The sequence below is a fragment of the Giraffa tippelskirchi genome, chromosome 13 (genome assembly GCF_054371585.1).
Source record: "Giraffa tippelskirchi isolate mGirTip1 chromosome 13, T2T-mGirTip1v1.2.pri, whole genome shotgun sequence".
NCBI lineage: Eukaryota > Metazoa > Chordata > Mammalia > Artiodactyla > Giraffidae > Giraffa > Giraffa tippelskirchi.
The window spans coordinates 24218813-24242854 of record NC_137287.1 but is presented as its reverse complement, the minus strand read 5'-3'; the positions used below and the strand labels follow the sequence as shown (position 1 = coordinate 24242854).

At 40.3% G+C, this 24042-nt stretch overlaps 1 protein-coding gene across 7 annotated transcripts in view; it reads left to right on the top strand.

Moving 5' to 3' along the window:
- The window catches only part of IQCK (IQ motif containing K), a 141617-nt gene that overhangs the window by 68946 nt on the left and 48629 nt on the right, over nt 1-24042 (top strand). Inside the window, exons 8-9 of one of the 7 annotated variants that reach the window (XM_081560812.1) lie at nt 13143-13235; nt 14702-15043. The exons of 4 other annotated variants lie outside the window; for them this stretch is intronic. In XM_081560812.1, coding sequence (XP_081416938.1) covers nt 13143-13235; nt 14702-14770 — 162 coding nt within the window. In that variant the 3' untranslated portion in view covers nt 14771-15043. Of the gene's footprint in view, nt 1-13142; nt 13236-14701; nt 15044-24042 lie in introns of those variants that run through there. 2 more of the 7 variants (XM_081560809.1, XM_081560813.1) reach the window with 2 other exon arrangements.

The following is a 24042-nucleotide window of genomic DNA, read 5'->3' as shown; positions in this document are numbered from 1 at the left end:
GTAAATGAATTTGAAACACAAGTTAGGACAGCTAACATCCAGACCTTGGAAATAGGATTCTCTATAAAACAGGTCTTAAAGAGTGATTTAGAATTTCTACCAAAACTTATTTCACAATTGTCATTAAAACTACCCTGCAACCTTTTTAAAATTTACTTTTTATTGAGGTAATTTTAGTTTAAAACACTTTCTAGGTTTTGTGTGTACAACATGTTTCTGCCCTGTATGCACTATAGCATGCTCACCAACAGAAATTTTGTTTCCATCCATCACCCTACAGTTGATCTCTTTTACCCATTTCACCCTTCCCCAGTCTCTTCCTCTCTGGTAATCTATATCTTCATATTGGTTTGGTTTGGTTCATTTATTTTGTGTTTTAGTTTGTCTGTTTTTTTTTTTTTAATATTCCACATATAAGTGAAATTATACAGAATCTGTCTTTCTCCATCTTAGCGTAATACCCTCAAGATCTAACCATGTTGTTGCAAGTGGCAGGATTTCTTTTTTTGTGTGACTGAGTAATATTTTATTGTGTGTGTGTATTACATCTTTACCCATTCATCCACTGATGGGCACTTATTTTGTTTCCCTATCTTGGCTATTGTGAACAATGCTGTGGTGAAAATAGAGGTGTAAATATATATATATATATATATATTCCCCCCCCCTCAAATTAGTGTTTCCATATTCTTTGGATAATTACCCAGAAGTGGAATAGCTGGATCATATGGCAGTTCTATTTTTATTTTTCTGAGGGAGCTCCATGTTTTCCGTAGTGGTTTCACCAGTTTACATTCCCACCGACATCGCACAAGGTTTCCCTTTTCACCACATCCTTATCAGCACTCATTATTTCTTGACTTTTTGATAATAGCCATTATAATAAGGATGCTGAACATCTTTTCATGAGCCTATTGGCCATATTTATGTCTTCTTTGTAGAATATCTATTCATCTCTTCTGTCTTTTTAAAGAGTTTTGCTGTTGTTGTTGAATGGTGTAAGTTCTTTGTATATTTTAGATATTAACCCCTTATCAGATATATGATTTGCAAATACCATCTCATTCGGTAGATTGTCTTTTTGTTTTGTTGATAGTTTCCTTCTCTGAGCAGAAGCTTTTTAGTTTGATATAGGACCATTTTGTTTTTCTTTTTTGTCTCCCTTGCCTGAGGAGACATATCTAAAAATACATTGCTAAGACCAAAGTCAAAGATCATACTTCCTATATTTTTCTTCCTAGGAGTTTTATCGTTTCAAGTCTTGCATTCATTCAAGTATTTAGTTCATTTTGAGTTGATTTTTGTGTGTGGTGAATATTGGACCACTTTCATTTTTTTGCATGTGTCTGTTCAGTTTTCCCAACAACTTTTATTGAAGAGATTATCCTTTCTCCACTGAATGTTCTTTGCTCCTTTGTTGTAAATTAGTTATCCATATATGTGTGGTTTTATTTCTGGGCTCTCACTTATGTTCCACTGATCTGTTTAACTGTCTTTTTGACAACACCATGCTGTTTTGACCACTATAACTTTGTAATATAGCTTGAAATCAGCTTTGTTCATTTTTCTCAGAATTGCTTTGGTTATTTGGAGTCTTTTGTGATTCCGTATAAATTTTAGAATTTTAAATTATATTTCTGTGAGAAATGTCCTTGGAATTTTGATAAGGATCATATTGAATCTGTCTGCGTAGGTAATATTGACATTTTAACAATGTTAATGTTTCCAATCCATGAGCATGAAATATCTGTCCATTTATTTGTGTATTATTCAATTTCTTTCAACATCTTATAGTTTTTAGTGTACAAGTCTTTTGCCTCTTTAGTTAAATTTATTCCAAGATATTTTATCCTTTTTGTTGTGACCATAAATGGGATTGTTTTCTTAATTTCTCTTCCTGCTAGCTAATTGTTAGCATGTAGAAATGCAATAGATTTTTGTATATTGATTTTGTACCCTGTAACTTTACTATATTCATGTATTATTTTTAATGATTTTTTTGGTAGAATCTTAAGAATTTTCTATATATAAAATTATGCCATCCTCATATTGTGACAGTTTTACTTCATTCTTTTCAATTTGAATGTCTTATTTCTTTTTCTTGCCTAGTTGCTTGGGTTAGGACTTCTAATACTATGTTGAATAAAAGTGGTGAGAGTGGGCATCCTTGTCTCATTCTTGATCTTAGAGGGGAAGTGTTACTAATCCAAACTCAGGTCTGCTCACCAGACGCACATCAAAACCAATCTACTGGCACTGGGTTGTGGTGAAGGAAGGTACAGTATTTATTGCAGGATTCCAAGCAAGGGGAATGGGCAGCTAATGCTCAAAAGACCCAAACTCCCTGGGAAACATTTATAGAGACAATGTTAGAGGTGAAAGTTTCAGGGAACCTAATCAGCTCATAGACAATTTCTGATTAGTAGACAGTGAGGTGATAGGGTAGTATTTTGGGAAGCTCCATCATCAGTTTTCCAACTCCAACTGGTCTAGGGTCTATGGGTATAGGGCCAGTGGTTTTAACCTGGTGGGGGTCTAGTTTTTACTACATTTAATATTAATTTTTTCTTAAAATTAACAAAAACCTTTAATTCCTTAAACACTCCACGGGAAAAATATAGTCTCCCACTATAGGAAGTAAAAAAAATTTGTGTGTAGTACAGTGTACATAAGATTTACCATTTTAACCAATTTTGTGTACAGTTCAAGGGCATTAAGTACAGTTGCATTGTTTTGCAATCATCACTACCATTCATCTTTCTAAACTGAAACTCTGTATCCATTAACTTTCTATTCTTCCCTCTCCCAGCCTCTGGCAACCACCTTTCTACTTTCTGTCTCTATGACTACTCTAAGAACCTCATGTAAAAGTGGAATCATACAGAATTTACCCTTTTGGCTTATTTCACTTGGCAAAATGTCCTCAAGTTTCATCTATATTGTAGCATGTGTCAGAACCTCCTCCCTTTTGAAAATCTGAATAATATTCTTGCTGGGAAGTTTTAAAATCCAGAAATCTGACACCCTCACTTGTTGTCATAAAACCATCCAGACATTCATGAAATATTTTTAAACTGACCACATGAACAGAAATGTCACCTGGTATGAAGAGCTATTTGTAGTAAACCATTCTTGAAAGTTGTGATGATATAATTAGCATTATAAATAGGTTCTGATAGTTGAACTTCTTGAAATTAGGCACTTCTGTAGAAGCAGACATTTTCTTCTTTCTTCTTTCAAAATATTACATTAATGGTTAGAAAGCCAGATTGGTTCAACATGCAAAACTGGAGTTTTTAAAAATCCATTTGGATATTGTGAATGAAATCTGGTCCTCTCATAGTCTTCTTTCTGAAGTGTGTTCAGTGATAAGCCAAACTACCACATCAATGGTGCCCTTCTGCTTATGAAATATTGGATAGAGTAGGTACCAACTGATAGAGAAAACTGCTCTTTTGAGATGTTCATATGAGGTTCTCATGGGCCATAATGACTGAAATTTCTTTAATGATTTAGGAGGCAGAGACCAGATAAATCCACTGAGTATTTATTCTGCCTAAATAAGCTCTTGGTGTCACGCCTTCTGCCCATTTGTTTTATTTTATTCTGTCTAACTTAGCCTAGACACCAGCGTGGCTGGTAGTCTTCCCTTCATCCCAACATCAATTCCCCCTCCATTGTGACAACTGAGAATCACAGAGGTCATCAATCATTAACATTATTTGGTGAACAATACAATGCAAATTTGCTCCAGCAGCTGCCTTTGTGGCTTTGCAAAGTTAAAAAAAATCAGAGATCCTGCAGAGAACAATGAGAATCTGTGCAGTTATTCCTTTGTCAATAGTGGACTGACTTGGGGCAAATGAGGTGCCCCGAAAGAGAAACATCTTGGTGTAAACAAAGCATACAAAATTTAGAGTTGTACAGGGTCCCCCTTCCCCTCTGGCCTGAGCCAGCTTGGATGCAATTCATTCAGGAACATGGACACTCAAGTATTGCATTCCTCTGGCTACAGAGGTTAGTTCATGATAAGCAGGGGAATGCCAGTCACACCGAGTGAAACGCCATTCTGGATTCTACTAGGAGTTGCTGGGACAGAGCAGCTTGATAGCCTGCTAAGAGGCTAGGCTATCAACAACCATCTCACCACTGTGTGAAGAGCCTGCAGAAGTGACTGCAGAGGCAAGCAGAGCTGAGAGACCAAGGAAGGGGGTTGAGTCTGGAGGATGTGGCTAGAGCACCTAGATTCAGCTGTGCCACTGAATCCTCTCCCAGATGGATTTCTGTCACAGCTAAAGTCCTCACAGTTACAATTTCAATATAAAATTTGTAGAATCTTGATTACTTGCACATGAAAGAGGTTATTAGCACAAAATAAAAATCTGGGTTCACTTGTGCAGAACAACCATCCCAATTTGTCCCAGGAAAAGACTGTGGCCTGTATCAATGGGAGGCTCCACTGGAGAGGGAACACTTATCCCAAGGAAAACCTGTGTATTTTTTTACTGTATAAGTAATACTTTGCTATTGTGGAAAAAGGTAATACTTAAACTTTTAAAAATTATTATTCATTCATCCTTTTAGGATTTTTCCTATCCATATAAAAAGTTTTTTTAAAAAAAAAAACTGTGCTGATAAACACTGTTTTGTGCCTGCTTTCTTCCTTTAAAAACATATTGGGAATATATTTGTCATTGCACCAAGTTCTATTGCACACATTTAAATGACTCTGTGATAGTCCTTTCTATGAATGCACCAAACCATGATTTAACCAAGGTTGTTTGGACATTCTAGTTTTCTCTCATTTATTAAATATGTTATGAAAAACATCCTTCCTCATATGTCTTTGCATACATATCTGATTTTCTCTGTAAGAATAATTACTTGAAGTGGATTAGATGGCTCCAAAAATAAGCACCTTTTTAAGGAATTTTGATAATTATTGCTAAATTATTCTCTAGAGAGGCTAGAGTTTTATTAGCCTCTAGACCTACTTTCATGCAGCAACAATGTATACAAGTATGTCCTAAGCATAGGTTTTGATGACAGAGTAGAGAGAGGAAGAAGAAGGATATTGGGAGCATGAAGCACTCCTGAGATGGATAGCATTGCATGGCTACTGTGCTGGAAGAAAATACTTCAAAATCATATGTCTGATAAGGAATTAATATTTAGAATATATAGAGGACTCACAAAACTCAACAATAGCAGCAACCAAAAGAACAACCTGATTCAAAAATGGGCAAACAACTTGAATGGACTTTTCTCCAAAGAAGATATATGAATGGCCAACGGGTACATGAAAAGATTCTCAACATCACTAATCATTAGAGAAATGCAATTCAAAACCACAGTGAAAAGCAATCTCACACTCATTAGGATGGCCATTATTAGAAATATGGAAAACAATAAATGTTGGCAAGGATATAGAGAAATTGGAATCCTGTGCACTATTGGTGGGAACTCAAGATGGTACAGTCACTATGGAAAAAGAGTATGGAGGGTCCTTAAAAAATTAAAAATAGAATTACCATATAACCCAGCAATTCCATTTCCAGGTATGTATCCAAAAGAATTGGAAGTGAGCTCTTTTTTATTAATTAATTTATTTTTAATTGGAGGATAATTGCCTTATAATGTTATGTTATGTTGGTTTCTGCCATATATCAACATGAATGAGCCGTAGGTATACATATGTCCCCTCCCTCTGGAGCCTCTCTCCCACCTCCCATCCCATCCCACCCCTCTAGGCTGTCACAGAGCACTGGGTTTGAGCTCCCTGCATCCTACAGAAAATTCCCACTGGCTATCTATTATACATATGGTAATGTATATGTTTCAGCGTTGAAAGCAAGGTCTTGAAGTCACATTTGTACACCCCTGTGTGTAGCATTATTCACAGTTGCTAAAATGTGGAAGCAATGCAAGTGCCCATTGGTGGATAAATGAATAAGCAAAATGTGGTACGGTACTATACTTACAATGGAATGTTACTCAGACTTAAAAAGGAAGGAAGTTCTGATATATGCTACAACACGGGTGAGCCTTGAGGACGTTATGCTGAGTGAAATAAGCCAGTCACAAAAGGACAAATACTGTAAGATTCCATTTATAAGAGGTGCTTAGAATAGTCAAAATCCCAAAGACAGAAAAATATGATGGTAATTGCCAAGGTCTAGAAGGAGGGGTGAATGGAGAGTTACTGTTTAGTGAGTACAGAGTTTAATTTTTACAAGATGAAAGGATTATGAGGGTGATGGCAGTGATGGTTGCACAATATTATATGGTATTTAATATCACTGCACTGTACACTTCATAAAAATGGTTAAGATGGTAAATGTTACGTAATGTATATTTTACCATAGTAAAGAAAAGGAAACAAACAAACAAAAGATATGGCTGTTCCAGAGTGTTTTAATTTGATTTACCTTGACTTTTTCCCCTAAGGAAACACTTCCTTCTGTTTAGAGATGACCTATAGAGTTAGATAGAAAATGAATGATGAAAACAGCCCAAGATAAAAACCAAACAACTATGAAAAGGCTCTTCAAAGACTTCAAAGAAATGGTTTTGTAGTTCCTCCTATATTTTTCTGCAGAAATTCCAACTTGAGTCTTTGTACTTGAAGGAAGAGAAAGTTTTCTCCACTCCAGACAGCTGGCTGGGCTTTTAGGCATGACAAACTGTTTTTGAAAGATCACCTGAAGTTCTCATTATTAACCTTAACTTTTTTATTCTTGAATATAATGGCTGAATGGAAGGACTTGATTTATCTTTCAGTGTAAAACATGTCCTATGGCAACTTGTTAAACATGTGGGCTCTCCTGGTATGTGTTGTCAGATTATTAATTAATAATGTAGGTTATTTAACTTCTGGGCCACAGTTTCCTGTCTGCCAAATGATAATAATAATAGCAGCTCCTGCTTATGAAGATTGAATCAGATGATTTCTCCACATGGGAGAGGTTCACGTTGTGCCAGGTACATAATAAATACACAACCAATATTAGCTGGTGGTGGTGGTGGTGGTGGTGGTTCTGTTTTCCTTATTAGAGAATCATTCAGAAAAGCCAGCTGGTGGCCTCCCTGTAGCTCCTCGGGGAGCTACATGCTCCTGGCTCAGGGCCTTAGCACTTGCTGCATATTCATTGCATCAATAGCTGTCAATCACAGTACCCTCCCTGCCTCATTCAGGGTTCTTCTTGGATGTCTCTCCCCATCACCATTTCCCAGATAGCACCCCATCATCACTCTGTAGCCTCTTCCTATTCTTTATTTCCTGCTGTTCACTTACCAGCTATGAGATTGTGTTGGGTATTCACTTATCTACTGCCTGTCACCTTGACTAGAATGTGAGTTCCAGGAGGGTAGAAGTTGCTTGACTTATTAAACTTGTATCCCAAGCCCCTAGAACACTGTCTAGAACATATATTAGGCACTTCATAAATATTTTAGTGACTAACTGAATCCCTTAAATGATCTCTCTAACCAGGATATCTGAAAACAAAGGGGAGCAAACTGGATTGTTGTTTTATAAGCCTTTCTCGGGGGCTTAAGCAGGCACTTAAATGTGGACTTTTGGGGGAGTTGCTTACGTATCAGAATCCTGGAACTCAAAGATTGCTTCTTATTAATAATTTCCCAGAGGTTATACTTGAGAAAAATGTATTCATTTTATCTTTGACCTTCATGAATTACCCCTTCACTAAGCCTTGTAATGTGAAGAAATGAAGTTTGCTATGAGAAATTATTACAGTAAAGAGCTCATGATCTAGGCACAGTCAGCCCCAGGTCTTGTTTTTGCTAATTGTATAGGGCTTTTCCACCTTCGGCTGCAAAGAATATAATCAATCTGATTTCAGTATTGACTATCCGGTGATGTCTATGTGCGGAGTCATCTCTTGTGTTGTTGGAAGAGGGTGTTTGCTATGACCAGTATGTTCTCTTGGCAAAACTGTTAGCCTTTGCCCTGAATCATTTTGTACTCCAAGAACAAACTTGCCTAGTACTCCAGGTATCTCTTGACTTCCTACTTTTGCATTCTAATCCCCTATGATGAAGAGAACATCTTTTTTTTGGTGTTAGTTCTAGAAGGTCTTGTAGGTCTTCATAGAACCAGTCAACTTCAGCTTCTTCAGCATTAGTGGTTGGGGCATAGACTTGGATTACTGTGATATTGAGTGGTTTGCCTTGAAAATGAATAGAGATCTTTCAGTCATTTTTGAGATTGCACCCAAGTACTGCATTTTGGACTCTTTTGTTGGCTATGAGGGCTATTGAATTTCTTCTAAGGAATTCTTGCCCACAGTAGTAGATAAAAAGATCATCAGAATTAAATTTGCCCATTCCAGTCCATTTTAATTCACTGATTCCTAAAATATCGATGTTCATTCTTGCCGTCTCTTGCTTGACCATGTCCAATTTACCTTGATTCGTGGACCTAACATTCCATGTTCCTATGCAATATTGTTCTTTACAGCATCAGATTTACGTTCACTATCAAGAACATCCACAAGCAAATATTGTTTCCATTTTGGCCCAGCCTCTTCGTTCTTTCTGGAGCATATTGGGCACCTACTGACCTGGGGGGCTCATCTTCTGGTGTCATATCTTTTTGCCTTTTCATACTGTCCATGGGGTTCTCAAGGCAAGAATACTGGAGTGGTTTGCCATTTCCTTCTCCAGTGGACTACGTTTTGTCAGAACTCTCCTCTACGACCCATCTGTCTTCAGTGGCCCTGCAAGGCATTAGCTTCATTGAGTTACACAAGGCTGTGATCTATGTGATCATTTTGGTTAGCTTTCGGTGATTGTGGTTTTCATTCTGGAGTCTGTAGGATTGTAGTTCTTGCTTCTGTCTGCTTTCTGATGGGTGAGGATAAGAGGCTTGTGCAAGCTTCCTGATGGGAAGGACTGGCTGTGGGGAAAACAGTCTTGCTCTGGTGGGCAGGACCACGCTTCTGTTCCGTTCAGTCACTCAGTTACGTCATGACTCTCTGACCCATGGATCGCAGCATGGCAGGCCTCCCTGTCCATCACCAACTCCCGGAGTCTACCCAAACCCATGTCCATCGAGTCGGTGATGCCATCCAACCATCTCATCCTCTGTCGTCCCCTTCTCCTCCTGCCCGCAATCCCTCCCAGCATTAGGGTCTTTTCCAATGAGTCAACTCTTCGCATGAGGTGGCCAAAGTATTGAAGTTTCAGCTTCAACATCAGTCCTTCCAATGAACAACCAGGACTGATCTCCTTTAGGATGGACTGGTTGGATCTTCTTGCAGTCCAAGGGACTCTCAAGAGTCTTCTCCAGCACCACAGTTCAAAAGCATCAATTCTTCGGTGCTCAGCTTTCTTCACCGTCCAACTCTCACATCCATACATGACCACTGGAAAAACCATAGCCTTGACTAGACGGACCTTTGTTGGCAAAGTAATGTCTCTGCTTTTAAATATGCTATCTAGGTTGGTCATAACCTTCCTTCCAAGGAGTAAGCATCTTTTAATATCATGGCTGCAATCACCATCAGCAGTGATTTTGGAGCTCAAAAAAATAAAGTCTGACACTGTTTCCACTGTTTCCCCATCTACTTCCCATGAAGTGATAGGACCAGATGCCATGATCTTAGTTTTCTGAACGTTGAGCTTTAAGCCAACTTTTTCACTGCTTAGTAAATCTTTAATTCAATTTTCTGCTGATGGGTGGAGCTTTGATCTCTCCCTGTTAGCCATAGTCAGCAAAAACAAGACCTGGAGCTGACTGTGGTTCAGATCATGAGCTTCTTATTACAAAATTCAGGCTTAAATTGAAGAAAGTAGACCACTAGACCATTCAGGTATGACCTAAATCAAATCTCTTATGATTATACAGTGGAAGTGATGAATAGATTTAAGGAATTAGATCTGGTAGACAGAGTGCCTGCAGGACTATGGACAGAGGCTTGTAACATTGTATAGGAGGCGGTGACCAAAACCATCCCCAAGCAAAAGATATGCAAGAAGGAAAAGTGGTTGTCTAAGGAGGGCTTCTCAGCTTCTCCAAATAGCTGAGAAAAGAAGAGAGGCAAAAGGCAAAGGAGAAAGAGAAAGATACACCCAACTGAATGCAGAGTTCCAGAGGATAGCAAGGAGATATAAGAAAGCTTTCTTAAGTGAACAATGCAAAAAAAAAAAAGAGGAAAACAATAGAATGGGAAAGACTAGAGATCTCTTCAAGAAAATTAGAGATACTAAGGGAACATTTCATGCAAAGATGGGCACAATAAATGACAGAAATGGCAAGGACCTAACAGAAGCAGAAGACATTAAGAAGAGGTGGCAAGAATACACAGAACTATACACAAAAGGTCTTAGTGACCCGAATAACCACAATGGTGTGGTCACTTACCTAGAGCCAGACACCCTAGAATGTGAAGTCAAGTAGGCATTAGGAAGCAATACTATGAACAAAGCTAGTGGAGGCGATGGAATTTCAGCTCAGCTATTTCAAATCCTAAAAGATGATGCTGTTAAAATGCTACACTTAATATACCAGCAAATTTGGAAAACTTAGCAGTGGGCACAGGTCTGGGAAAGGTCAGTTTTCATTCCAATCCCAAAGACAAGCAATGCCGAATAATGTTCAAACTAACATACAACTGTGTTCAAGGAGTACGTCAGGCTGTATATTGTCATCCTGCTTATTTAACTTAACTTAACTTATATGCAGAGTATATCATGTGAGATGCTGGTCTGGATGAATCACAAGCTGAAATCAAGACCTTGATGCTGGAAAAGATTGAGGGCTGAAAGAGAAGGGGGCAACAGAGAAAGAGATGGTTGGATGGCATCATTGACTCAATGGACATTAGTTTGAGTAAACTTCTTGAGATAGGGAAGGACAGAGAAGCCTGTGTGCTGCAGTCCATGGGGTCGCCAAGAGTTGGATACAACAGTGAGAAATTATGATCCCCAAGCAGACTTTTTATTTTATTTATTTTAGTTGAAAATGTTTTTCTGGCTGCTCTAGGTCTTTGTTGCTGCTCATGGGCTTTCTTTAGCTTCAGTGAGTGAGGGGTACTCTCTAGCTGTGGTGTGCAAGCTTCTCATTGCAGTGGCTTCTTTGTTGTGGAACACAGGCTCTAAGACACACTGGCTCAGTAGTTGTAGCACACAAGCTTAGCTTCCCCATGGCAAGTGGAATCTTCCTGGAGCAGGGATCGAACTCATGTACCTTGCATTAGCAGGCAGATTCTTAACCACTGGACCACCAGGGAAGTCCCCCAAGCAGGGTTTTTAAAGGAGAGCATCAGCTGAAGTTATGTTCTGTGCTTAGTTGCTAAGATGTGACTGACTGTTTGTGACCCCATGGACTGTAGCCCTCCCGATTCCTCAGTCCATGGGATTTTCCTGCATTGGCAGGCAGACTCTTTACCACTGAGCCCCAGGGAAGCCCAGCTGAAGGCATACTGACAGTGAAAGTTGCTCAGTCGTGTCCGACTCTTTGCGACCCCATGGACTACACAGTCCGTGGAATTCTTCAGGCCAGAATACTGGAGTAGGTAACCATTCCCTTCTCCAGAGGATCTTCCCAACCCAGGGATTGAATCCAGGTCTCCCACATTGCCTACACTGCAGGCAGATTCTTTACCAACTGAGCCATCAGGAAGCCCAAAGGCATACTGGGCATGTCTAATTCATCTGAGAATTGACAGAAAAGATTTTCTTCATTTGGAATTTCTCTTCCAATTGCTGATATCTGATGGCAGTGAGCAGACTTTGCCAGGAAAAGTCAGACATTGTTTTGTACAAAAGGAAAGCTAGAAATGGGGCATTGCATCAGATTATCACCAGTTCCCCCTCTTGGCGGTACACAGTCACTTCCAGTTATCCTCAGAGGGGTTGGCTGTGCCCCTTGTGATTTGATGAGAGCTCCCAGGTCTCTCCTAGGGGGAGCTTCCATGTGGAAAGTTTCGTCTTCTCTTTGGAATCTTCTTCTTGTTCGTTGGCTCATGAATCCAGGTTTAGTCCACTTTTTACTTCCACATTACCAAGCAAAAGATTTAATCCCCCAAGAGTCTTTTTGTTAGGCCATCCTAGAGTAATTTGTGAAACCCCCATATTTGAAATTGATTTTGAGCATTTCCTAACGTGTGGAAAGTATTTATAAGCTATTAGGGAAGCTGAGACCACCTATACAAGTCCCACTGAACAGGTAGAATAAAACTCCTGATCTTCTCAGTGATGTAGAGGTCCTGGTTTTGGCTGGGGCTTCAGACACTAGACCTGGAACACTTGAAGTGGAATGCTCCCAAGGACAGCTGGTGCCAACTCTCCTGCCATTCCGCTCAGATAGAGACCTTATGTCTTCCATTGCATGCAACTTCATTTGTTCATTCTTTCATTTGACAAACATGTTGAGGGCTTTCTACTTGCCAAGAACTGGAGACACAGAGTTCATCCACTGCTGGAGGAACTCAGAGACAGCTATACCAAGGAAAATGATAAAAATATTAAGAGTAGCCAAATCTAATATTTTTGGTCAGTTGCTATATGCCAGGCACTGCGCTAAACATTTCACAAACAACATCTCCTTTATGCCTTATGCTGATTCTATAAAATAGGTAGGAATGTACTTCTGTTATCCCATATGTAGATGAACCAACCAAGGCCTAAAATCCTGTAGTGATTTGGCCAACATCATACAGTGATAAATGACAGAGTCTGACTGTCCTCAGAACCCTATCTCTCCTTTTCTTTTCTTTCTTTCTTTTTTTTTTTTTTTAAAAAAACTATTCCTACCAGCAATGTCTGAGTGTTTTCATTGCTCCATGTCCTGATCTATTGATCTTGGTATGGTCAGCCTTTTTAGTTTTAGCCATTTTAGTGCATGTATAGTGGTATTGCATTGTGTGTGTGTGTGTGTGTGTGTGTGTGTGTGTGTGTGTTTCAGTCAAGCTTACTGAGATATATATATATAAATTACATACAATAAAATTTACCCTTTTCAGTGTTGTTCAGTTACTAAGTCATGTCCACCTCTTTGTGACCCCATGGATTGTAGCACACTGGGCCCTTCTGTTCCCTGCTATCTCCCAGAGTTTGCCCATATTGATGTCCACTGAGTCAGTGATGCTATCTAACCATCTCATCTTCTGCCGCCTCAGTCTTTCCCAGCAACAGGGTCTTTTCCAATGAGTCAGCTCTTCGCATCAGGTGGCCAAAGTATTGGAGCTTCAGCTTTAGCAACAGTCCTTCCAGTGAGTATTCAGGGTTGATTTCCTTTAAGATTGACTGGTTGTGTACAGTCTCTCAATTTCGCCACACCTATACAGCCTAATTGCTCCCATAATCAAGATATAGAAATGTCATCCCCCACATTCCTGCATGCTGCCCCTTTGTAGTTAACCTCTGCTTCCATTCCCAGGGCTGGCCCTAGCTATTCTATTTTCTACCCCTATGATTCTGCCTTTCCAGAATTGCATACAAATGGAACCATAAAGTATAGCCCTTGAGTCTGACTTCTGTCACTTGGCCTGATTCACTTGAAGGTCTTTCAAGTGGTTGCATGTATCAGCAGCCCCTTCCTTTTTATTACTGTGCAGTATCCCATCATGAGGGAGGCCTTCAACTGGCAATGAATAAACACGTGTGAGTAACGTGAGACTGGCTTATTTATACCTATGGATTGCAGTGGTCTCAAGCTCCCTATGCATCAGAGTCATCTGTGGAAAGATTTTGTTTTAAAATTCTAATACTCAAGGCCTCATTCTCTGAGATTCTTGTTCAGTTGGCCATGGTGAGAACAGGAGATGGGCATTTGTTTAAAGCACCCAGGGTTTAGACCCATGATGAACTGGAATCATCTTTGCTACCTACTAGTTGAATGGTCCAGGATGAGTCACTGAACTCAGAATCTCGATTTCTTTCTCTTTAAGTTGAGAATAATAGTAGCTGCCCAGTCTATTTCACTAGGTTATCAGAAAGATCAAAATGATTTTTAGTGGCAATGCTTGAGAAAGTGTTCTGTGAACTGTAGATGCGTAAATAGGGATGTAATTACATATCAGTGTCTTTCCTCTTGGAAAAATACCAGAAGTTCTAGTTCTGAAACAAATGAGAGGTTTTAAAGACCAAAGGGAAAGAGAAGTCTTTCTCTGTCACTTCCGTGTGTGTCTTAGATGATTGCTTGATGTATGAGAGTAAGTGTAATGCCAACACACAGATGGAGAGAAGAGTGGGATAAATACACTCCTTCTTGAGACTGTGGTGATGTTGGCAGAACTGGGTACCACTGTAGACCACGAATCCTTGGCTGGATAGATCAAGTCAGTGTGTTTGCAGAAAGTAAACACTGATGTAACTGGAAGGACAGGCAAGCAGATATGTGTTGCAAGGATACAATTACAGAGCAGCTCATGATCCAGTCCTTACCTCAAGGCAAGTGAGAGGAGGTCTGCTTCTCAGAGAAGGGCCCCTTGTCGCTGGCAAACATCATAAGAAGCAAGAATCCTTTTACAACCACATCTGACCACCTTTGAAAATATTGCAAGGAGTGGCATGTCACCGCTGGTACAGAAAAAAAACGGCCATCTTTGGATGAAAAATTCTTTTATTGGTATTTTTATTGTAAAAGGGCCAATACTCCTTGCAAGAAAAATTGAAGCCATATAGAAATAATGTCTTTGTTCAGGCTGCTCTAACAACAAACATTTATTGCCCACAGTTCTGGAGGCTGAGAGGTCCGCGATCTAGCTGCTGGCAGATGCGGAGTCTGCTAAGAGCCCTCTTCTAGACTTGCAGATGGCTGCCTTCTCACTGTGTCCCCGCATGGCAGAGAGGAAGAACCAGCACTGGTTTCTTCTTATAAGGTCACTAATCACACCATGAAAACACCACCCTTGTGAGCTCATCTAACCTTAATCACCTCCCAAAGGCGCCATCCCCTAATACCATCATGTTGGAAACTAGGACTTCAACAGAGGAATTTTGGAGGGACATAAATATTCAGTCTATAACAAATAATTTAAAATAAAATGTGAAATCTCCTGTCCTGTCCTACTCTAAACCTGTTTCCCAGATGAAACCATTGTTGACAGTTTTGTGTGTGTATTTTCAGTGTTTTTCCACTGTGTATGTGAACATTTCTGTATATTTATTGCAATTTTTACAAATATGGGATATTTTTATAAATATGGGCTCGCACTCCACAGCCTGCATCTTGACCTTTCATTTAGCATCGAGGCTAGCTTTCCACAAGAGCACGCATAGATCTATGCAGAGCATTTGTGTTTTAAGGAAAACACACTTCTGATGTAGTTGGCAGGTAGGAATTTGGCCAAACACTTTCTCATTCAAAATACTCCCGATTCAAAGTGTTCTGAGATGGCAGGACTGAAGAAAACTTTTGGGTTAGTGTTGGTTTTTATTTCCGCAGCAAGTCCCAACAATGAGTGATCTAAGGACCAGCTTCTTTTTTCCTTCTGCTTTCTTGTGAGTGTTGGCTTCCCCAGATTGTCGGTCAGCTTTGTAGCTTTGGTGACTTCCTCTTCCTCCTCTCCAGAAAGGGGTGTCTCCTGGTGCAGCTGTTCTGGGGGTGGAAGGCATTTCCTCCCTTTGTGTGTGCTGCTAGCTGTCTCCCTGGCCTGCCTCTGGGGACAGCGGCCCAACCAGGTGAGCGAGTGTTGTTTAAAGCAGCACTTCCGTTCTCAGGCAGGGGCGGGTTGTCATTTCTGGATGGCTTCAGATGTGGCCCAGGTGAAGAGGGATGGCATGTGGCACAGAGACAAGGCTGACACCTCAGGGTGAGCCACATTCTCCTCATGACGGATATGTTGCTTAGAACTCCTATTCAAGACAATTTAAAAAAAAATAATTGGCAAATTTTTGGACTACTCTGAAAGCAATCTAGCATAAAGGTTAAGCAAGCAGGCTCTACAATGAGATCAATTCACTCACTGATATTTGTTCACTCTTGTTTACTGAGTACCTACTATGTAGAAGGCGGACACTGTTCTAGATGCTGGACATGTTGCAGGGAATAAGATCAAGACCCTATCCTCCTGGAGGTTGCACTGGTGCCATTGACTATCAACAGAAATATATGTATATATATATATATATACACACACACACACACACACGTGTGTGTGTGTGCTTGTTGTTTTAAACCACTCAGTTTTGGGGTTCATTTTCATTTATTATGCACAATGGAAACTAACCCAATAGTTCAGGTTGCTGTAGAGAAAGCAGATTGTAGGAGGTTGAAAGCAGAAACAGGAACACTCATCCTTGCTACTCAAAGTGTGGTCCTTGGACCTGTGGTATCATCTTCACATGGCAACTGGTTGGAAACGCAGAATTTAGGCCCCACCCCAGACCTCCTGAATCAGAATCTGTATCTTTACAAGACTCCCAGGTGAGTCTTACACGTCAACGTTGGCGAAGCAGTGCCGTAGGTGATAGCCTGGGCATATGGAATGCTGTGATGTGGGTTTGAATCCTGGCTTACCAACCCTGTGACCTTCAGTCAATTACTTAATTTTCCCAAGCCTCAATTTCCTTTCCTGTAAAATGGGGATAATAATAGTGCTGCCCTCATAAGGTTGTATGTGAGGATGTAAACGAGATGGTACATGTCAGCCACTTTGCACAATGCCTGATGAACTGTTAGGTCTTTATTGACTTGATGAGATCCATGCATTTTCTTCCCTAAGATTATGTTCCTGGTCATGGCCTGACGCCTTTCCTTAATTTTTAAAAAATTCTCTTTCAACGAAAGTCCTGTTTTTCACAATGTCCTTGAGCTCATCAGAAAGGCCTTTGTCTGTGCCCAGTGTGATTCCAGCCACATCCCAGAATGAAGGCGCCTGGTTTCCAGCATCAGTTCCAGGCCCAGTTCTCAGGGCAATTTTCAGGGCCACCCAGCAGGCCAAAATAGGCCACAGCACTATAAATAGGGAGTCTGGGCTGCTCAGAGCCTAGCTTCCCAGGCCAGGCCCTTCCCCTTCCCCCTGCCTGGCCCTGTAGTTGTTTAAATATACTCTGGATTTTATCAGCAAGGGGTTTCTCCTTAATATGCCCCGTAAATGCTTTGCCAACTTGCCAGACTATCTGCAAAGCCCCTCTTTTATTTGCTCACAGCGTATCCTAAATATGTGATGAAAGCTGATAAACCCAATTCCTAGGATTTTTGTGAGGAATAGATGAAAAGGCTGCATTTAGCAGGACTGGTTACATAATCTGCAGGGCCCTTTGTTCAAAGTTATTATGAATTTCCAGATGGCAACAGCGGAGTCTTAGAACAAGTGTGAAGCCCTTCGAAGCCCGTTGTGACAACCGTGCAGGGAAGTGCCCAGGAGCCAGCTCTGTGCTGAGGCACCCAGTACCCTGCTGGGCAGTCAGGACCGGCCGCATTCCCCACTTTCCTAGAGACTTTTGTTCTAAAGGGCTGACTTGAGTTCCTTTCAAGGCAAGGTTTAGGGGTAAATTGCACAGCAGCAACTTAGTCCCAGTGACTTAAAATCCAGCAGTTGATTATCTTTCGTGATTCTGTGGGTCAGCCGTGTGGTTCCTCTGCTGGTTTCTCCTTGGCTCACTCATGTGACTGCATTCAGTCAGTGTGTTTGATGATGGGTACCGTGTTCAGGAGCCTCAGCTGCAGGGTATCCATGCTGGGCTGTGGGTTCAGCTTCCTCTGCACCCCCTTTAGCAGGATGATATTCTTCCCTGGAAGGTCTGCCGGCTGCCCTAGAAGGTCCAGGGTGGTCTCATGCATGTGTTTGGGATGTCGGTGCCACTCTTGGCTAGGGCACTTTAGTTCTCCTCCACGTGGCCTACGTCGGCCAGACCAGCTTCCTTGCATCATGGAACATTGTAAGAGGGCAGAAAATGGGAGCTTCAGGCCTTCTTGAGACCTAGACTCTGGAATTGGCAGAGCAGCACTTCAGTTCCCTGCTATTGGTCAAAACAAGTCACAAGGCTCACCCAGATTCAAGAGCGGGGGGAATAAACTCCCCACTTAATAAGGAGAGTGGCCAAGTTTTCAAAGGGGCAGGGACTCACTAGGGGCACAGTGCAACAATTCTCAATCATTAGCCTGCATCAGAATTACCTGGAAGGCTTGTTAACACATGGCGTGCTGGGCCCCAAGCCCAGAATACATGGGTCAGTAAGATTTGAGTGAGACATTTCAAACGAGTCCTCAAATGCTGCTGCTGCTGCTGTGGGGATGGCACTTTGAGAGCCACTTGTGGAGGGGAGCAGTGGTCCTCAACTTTGACTGCACGTTAGAGGCATCTGGGCAGCATAAATGTCAGATCTGGGTGTTGATGGAAGGAAAGAGATCAAAGCTTTGTGTAATAATGTAGTCCATAGCATAGCAAACTATGCTGTAATTTTACCCTATAAATCATTGGCAGGTTCATCAAATACCTTAAATGCTTTTGCAACTTACTCATTCTCTGATTATTTGAGTAAACAAGTACCAAGAAAAGTTGGATGAACTTTATCTCAACTGTCATCAACGAGCTGTTGGGGGAAATTCCATTTTTCCAAGTATGTACTGTGATATGGCTTTATTATTAAAGGAACTTGATTTAAAAAGATATAGGTGTGGCTTCCTGAGAGAAGGACTTTCTAGAATTGCACTGAAAGGATTATCCTGCAAAAAGCAGCTGCTAATCATGAGTCACACAGATCCTGCCTCCTGACCACACACTGAGAGTCTGAACTGTCCTTCCTGACTCTGAGTTTAAGGACTTGCAGTAATCAACGCGGCATTATGTGAGTAAGAACTGAGACTAAGTTGTACAGTCTTGTAACATTAAGTTCATTCTTCATGTTCTCTTCCATTAGAGTGGGTTTCGCAAACTTTTTGAATCATTAGATCACCTGGGGTTCTTACTAAATATATTCATGTTTTTTTCCACCTCACACGGACTGAATCAGAACCTACAGGGCAACAATCTGGGTAGTTAAAGAAATAATCTTAAAACAATAATATTTATGAACTACACAGAAGAAGTAATTAGGGGGCTACATTAAAACATGCCACTCAAGGATAAGAGCAGCGATGGGCAAACCATAGCCTATGGACCAAATCTGGCCCATTTTCTATTTTTATAAAGTTTTATTGAAACAGTCATGCCCATGTTTTTAAAACAAGTTGGCTATGGCTGCTTTTGTGTATAATGGCAGAGTTGAGTCACTAGGACAGAGACTATATTGTCTATAAAGCCAAAAAATATTTACTATCTGACCTTTAACCAAAAAAAGTTTACTGATCTCTAGATAAAAGACATGACCTCAGACCTGAGCAAACTTGGAACTGAAACTACGGCCCTCAGTGATTATGAACTCATATAAAAAAATAAACCAACAAGGAAGGAGATAGTAAATAAAACCAACTGCAGAATCCACGCCCCCACGAGTGGCAATTTGAAACATGAAATAATATGTTTAAGATGATTATAGAGAGCTACAAAATTATTTTTAAAAGAATGTAAACTTTGCTGAAAGAATAGGGCTATAAGGGGAAAAAAAATAGATCAGGTTGGAAAAAGAACTAAGTACCTCCTGTAGAAATGAAAATAATTTAGTGAATGAGCTAAAGCAGTGCCTCTCAAACTTCAGTGAGCGTCAGAATCACCTGGAGTGTTTATTAAAACACTGATTTCTGGGCCCCAATTGCTAATTCAATTCTGACTTCATAGGTTTCAGGTGGAGCCCATGAATTTACATTTCTAATAAATCCTAGGTGATGCTGATGTTGCTGATCCATGAACCGTATTTTGGGTATGAGTTAAGTAGCAGATAAACACAGCTGGTGAAGTAATTAGTAAGCTGGGGGATAGATCGGGGAGACAGAATGTAGCACAGAGAGAGGTGGGAAATGTGGAAAAGCATTGAGACAGAGATAGAGTGAGAAAAGGTTCAACATAAGTCTAATAGAAGTTTCAGAGGGTGACAACAGAATGAATGGAAAGAGGCAACATTCTGAGTTGAGATACTGAGTGAGAATATTACAAAGTTGAAGGAAAGTGAATCTTGGACTGGATAGAAAATGACAAAACCACATCAAAATGTTTCGCGGTGAAACTAGAATACCAAAAGCAAAGAAGCCTTAAAGCCATCTTGAAGGAAGAATTACCTACGAGGGAAAAACAATGACACTGAGATTTCTAATCAGCAGTAGTATGTGCCAGAAGACAGTGAAGTGTATTATCATCTAATCCTAAAGGAAAGTAACATTCAACCTAGAATTACATGCCCCGTGAAATTATCATTCAAGAGCAAGAGTAAATACATTTTCAGACACATCTCTCACTGAAAAAACTGCTAAATGAGGTTCTTCAGTTAGAAGAAAATTGAACCCATAAGGAAGGAGAGAGAATGGGATGCAAGAAACAATGGTGAATGAAAAAGCTGTTAAATCTAAATAGGCACTGACTATTATATATGCATATATGTGTAATACAACATTTATACACAATGTAATATATAAAATACACATACACACACACACACTCACACACACACACACAGACCCCAATGAGGGATAAGTGAGAGGAAATGGAAATTCTAGACAACAATCGTAAGAAAGTTGAGAGTAGAAAGATTGGAGTTAAAGTGTTCTAAAGTTCTAAAGAGTGTCCTTAATGATAAAGGAAAATTAGTTTTCTATCAGATTAGAAAGAGGAGAGTGAAAAAGTTGGCCTAAAGCTCAACGTTCAGAAAACTAAGATCATGGCATCTGGTCCCATCACTTCATGGGAAAGAGATGGGGAAACAGTGGAAAGTGTCAGACTTTATTTTTTTGGGCTCCAGAATCACTGCTGATGGTGACTGCAACCATGAAATTAAAAGACACTTACTCCTTGGAAGGAAGGTTATGGCCAACCTAGATAGCATATTTAAAAGCAGAGACATTACTTTGCCAACAAAGGTCCGTCTAGTCAAGGCTATGGTTTTTCCAGTGGTCATGTATGGATGTGAGAGTTGGACGGTGAAGAAGGCTGAGTGCCGAAGAATTGATGCTTTTGAGCTGTGGTGTTGGAGAAGACTCTTGAGAGTCCCTTGGACTGCAAGGAGATCCAGTCAATCCATCCTAAAAGAGATCAATCCTGGGTGTTCATTGGAAGGACTGATGTTGAAGCTGAAACTCCAATACTTTGGCCACCTCATGCGAAGAGTTGACTCATTGGAAAAGACCCTAATGCTGGGTAGGATTGGGGGCAGGAGGAGAAGGGGACGACAGAGGATGAGATGGTTGGATGGTATCACCAACTCGATGGACATGGGTTTGGGTAGACTCCGGGAGTTGGTGATGGACAGAGAGGCCTGGCGTGCTGCAATTCATGGGGTTGCAAAGAGTTGGACACGACTGAGCGACTGAACTGAACTGATCAGATTAGACTGATGTGTAAAAATGCTATTCAACCCATTAAATTGAATTTACTACTCACTAATGTGCTACTCACACACCATTTAAAAAATAATTCTTTAATGGAAGCAATCTAAGGGCCCATCTAAAGATGAATGGATGAAGAAAATGTGTATATACATATATACAGTGGAATATTACTCAGCCATGAAAAAGAATGGAATCTTTCCATGTGCAACAACATGGATGGACCTAGAGAATATTAAGTGAATTAAGTCAGGGAAAGACAAATACCATATAATTTCACTTATATATGGAATCTAAGAAAACAAAATACATGAATAAACAAAATGGAAAGAGAGTCATAGGTACAGAGAACAGGCAGGTGGTTGCCAGAGGGGAGGTGGGTGGCCAGAGGAGAGAAATAGCTGAAGGAGATTAGGAGGTACAAGCTTCCAGTTGCAAAGTAAATAAATTAGGGATATGAATGTATAGTCTGGGGAATGTAATCAATCATTCAGTTCAGTTCAGTCACTCAGTTGTGTCCAACTCTTTGCGATCCTATGGACTGCAGCACGCCAGGCCTCCCTATCCATCACCAACTCCCGGAGTTTGCTCAAACTCACGTCCATTGAGTTGGTGATGCCATCCAACCATTTCATCCTCTGTTGTCCCCTTCTCCTCCTACCTTCAATCTTTCCCAGCATCAGGGTCTTTTCCAATGAATCAGTTCTTCGCATGAGGTGGCCAAAGTATTGGAGTTTCAGCTTCAGCATCAGTCCTTCCAATGAATATTCAGGACTGATTTCCTCTAGGATTGACTGGTTTGATCTCCTTGCAGTCCAAGGGACTCTCAAGAGTCTTCTTCAACACCACAGTTCAAAAGCATCAGTTCTTTGGTGCTCAGCTTTCTTTATGGTCCAACTCTCACATCAGTACGTGACTACTGGAAAAACCATAACTTTGACAATATGGACCTTTGTCAGTAAAGTAGTAATGTCTCTGCTTTTCAATATGCCTGCCTAGGTTGGTCATAGCTTTTCTTCCAAGGAGCAAGTGTCTTTTAATTTCATGGCTGCAGTCACCATCTGCAGTAGTTTTGGAGCCAAGAAAGTAAAGTCTGTCATTGTTTCCATTGTTTCCCCATCTATTTGCCATGAAGTAATGGGACTGGATGCCATGATTTTAGTTTTCTGAATGTTGAATTTTAAGCCAGCTTTTTCACTGTCTTCTTTCACTTTCTTAGTTCCTCTTTGCTTTCTGCCATAAGGGTGGTGTCATCTGCATATCTGAGGTTATTGGTATGTAATCAATAATTATGTAATATCTGTGATGACAGATCATAATATAAACTTATCATGATTAGTTTGAAATGTATAGAAATATTGAATCACTATGTAACAGGAACTAACATAGTGTTGTAGATCAATTATACTTCAAAAACCAACTCATAGAAAAGGAGATCAGATTTGTGGTTACCAGAGGTGGGGGTGGGGAGAGAGGGAGTTGGATGAAGGCTCTCAAAAGGTTCAAACTCCAGATATAAGATTAAATAAGCACTAGGGATGGTGTGTACGACACGATAAATATAAATAACACTGCTGTATATTCTGTATGAGAGTGAAGAGAGTAAATCCTGAGTTCTCATCATAAGGAAAAAACTTTTTTTCTGTTTCTTTTATTTTGTGTTAATATGAGATGATGGATGCTCACTGAACTTATCACGGTAATCAGTTCATGATGTACGTAAGTCAAACCATTGTGCTGTATGCCTTAAACTTATACAGTACTATAGGTCAATTGTATTTCAACAAAACTGAAAGAGAACAATTTTTAAATAAAAATGCTGCTTTAAACACACTTCTAATTCTCCCTGAAAGCCCAATTAACTCCTAAGAAGCATATTGTCATACCACAAATGAATATCTGTATTTCTGCTGCTGCTGCTAAGTCACTTCAGTCATGTCCGACTCTGTATTTCTACAATACCAGAAAATATGTGAAATCTGTGGGTTTTTATAGCTAGTTCCTAAAGACAATAAGTAACACTCATAACCACCAGAATGAAACCAAATCTGTTTTGTTTTGCCAAATACCTGAGAAGAAACCACAAAACTTACCTGCATGAGAGAGTTGGGAACTCTGAATATTTCAGTAGGTAATTGAAAGCGATTTCAAAAATATATGTTTCCTTTATGTTGAAACCTGTCTTTCTAGAGCATAAAACCTTTCAATATAGTCATTAGTATGTCACGTCATGGCAAAGATGTAGTAAGAACTTATGAGCACCATGGAAGTGTTATCCACCGTACTACTTCTATGGCATCTTAGCAGCAACTGTAATGCATTATCTTCCTCCAAAGTAATTAGAAAATCTCCAGGGAATCATCCAGAGAGGATCGTTATTGCCATGTTTTTGCCAAGAAGCAAGGAAAACAACTGAGCTAAGAGGAATTAAGAAGTATAGTTATGAAGGGTAGTGTCCGTCTCACACAGCCTCTCTCTCTCTGCCCGCAGTCACCACCTCACAGTCCTACTACCCGTCTACCAGCTGACCAATGCCTAAAGTGATGCAATTATGCAATCCTTTATGTACTCAATATGTTGTAAACCCTTGGGAGAAGGTCTCACTTTCAATTTTATGAATCATTGGCTCTTCAATCTCTTGGCTCCTAAACAGCAAT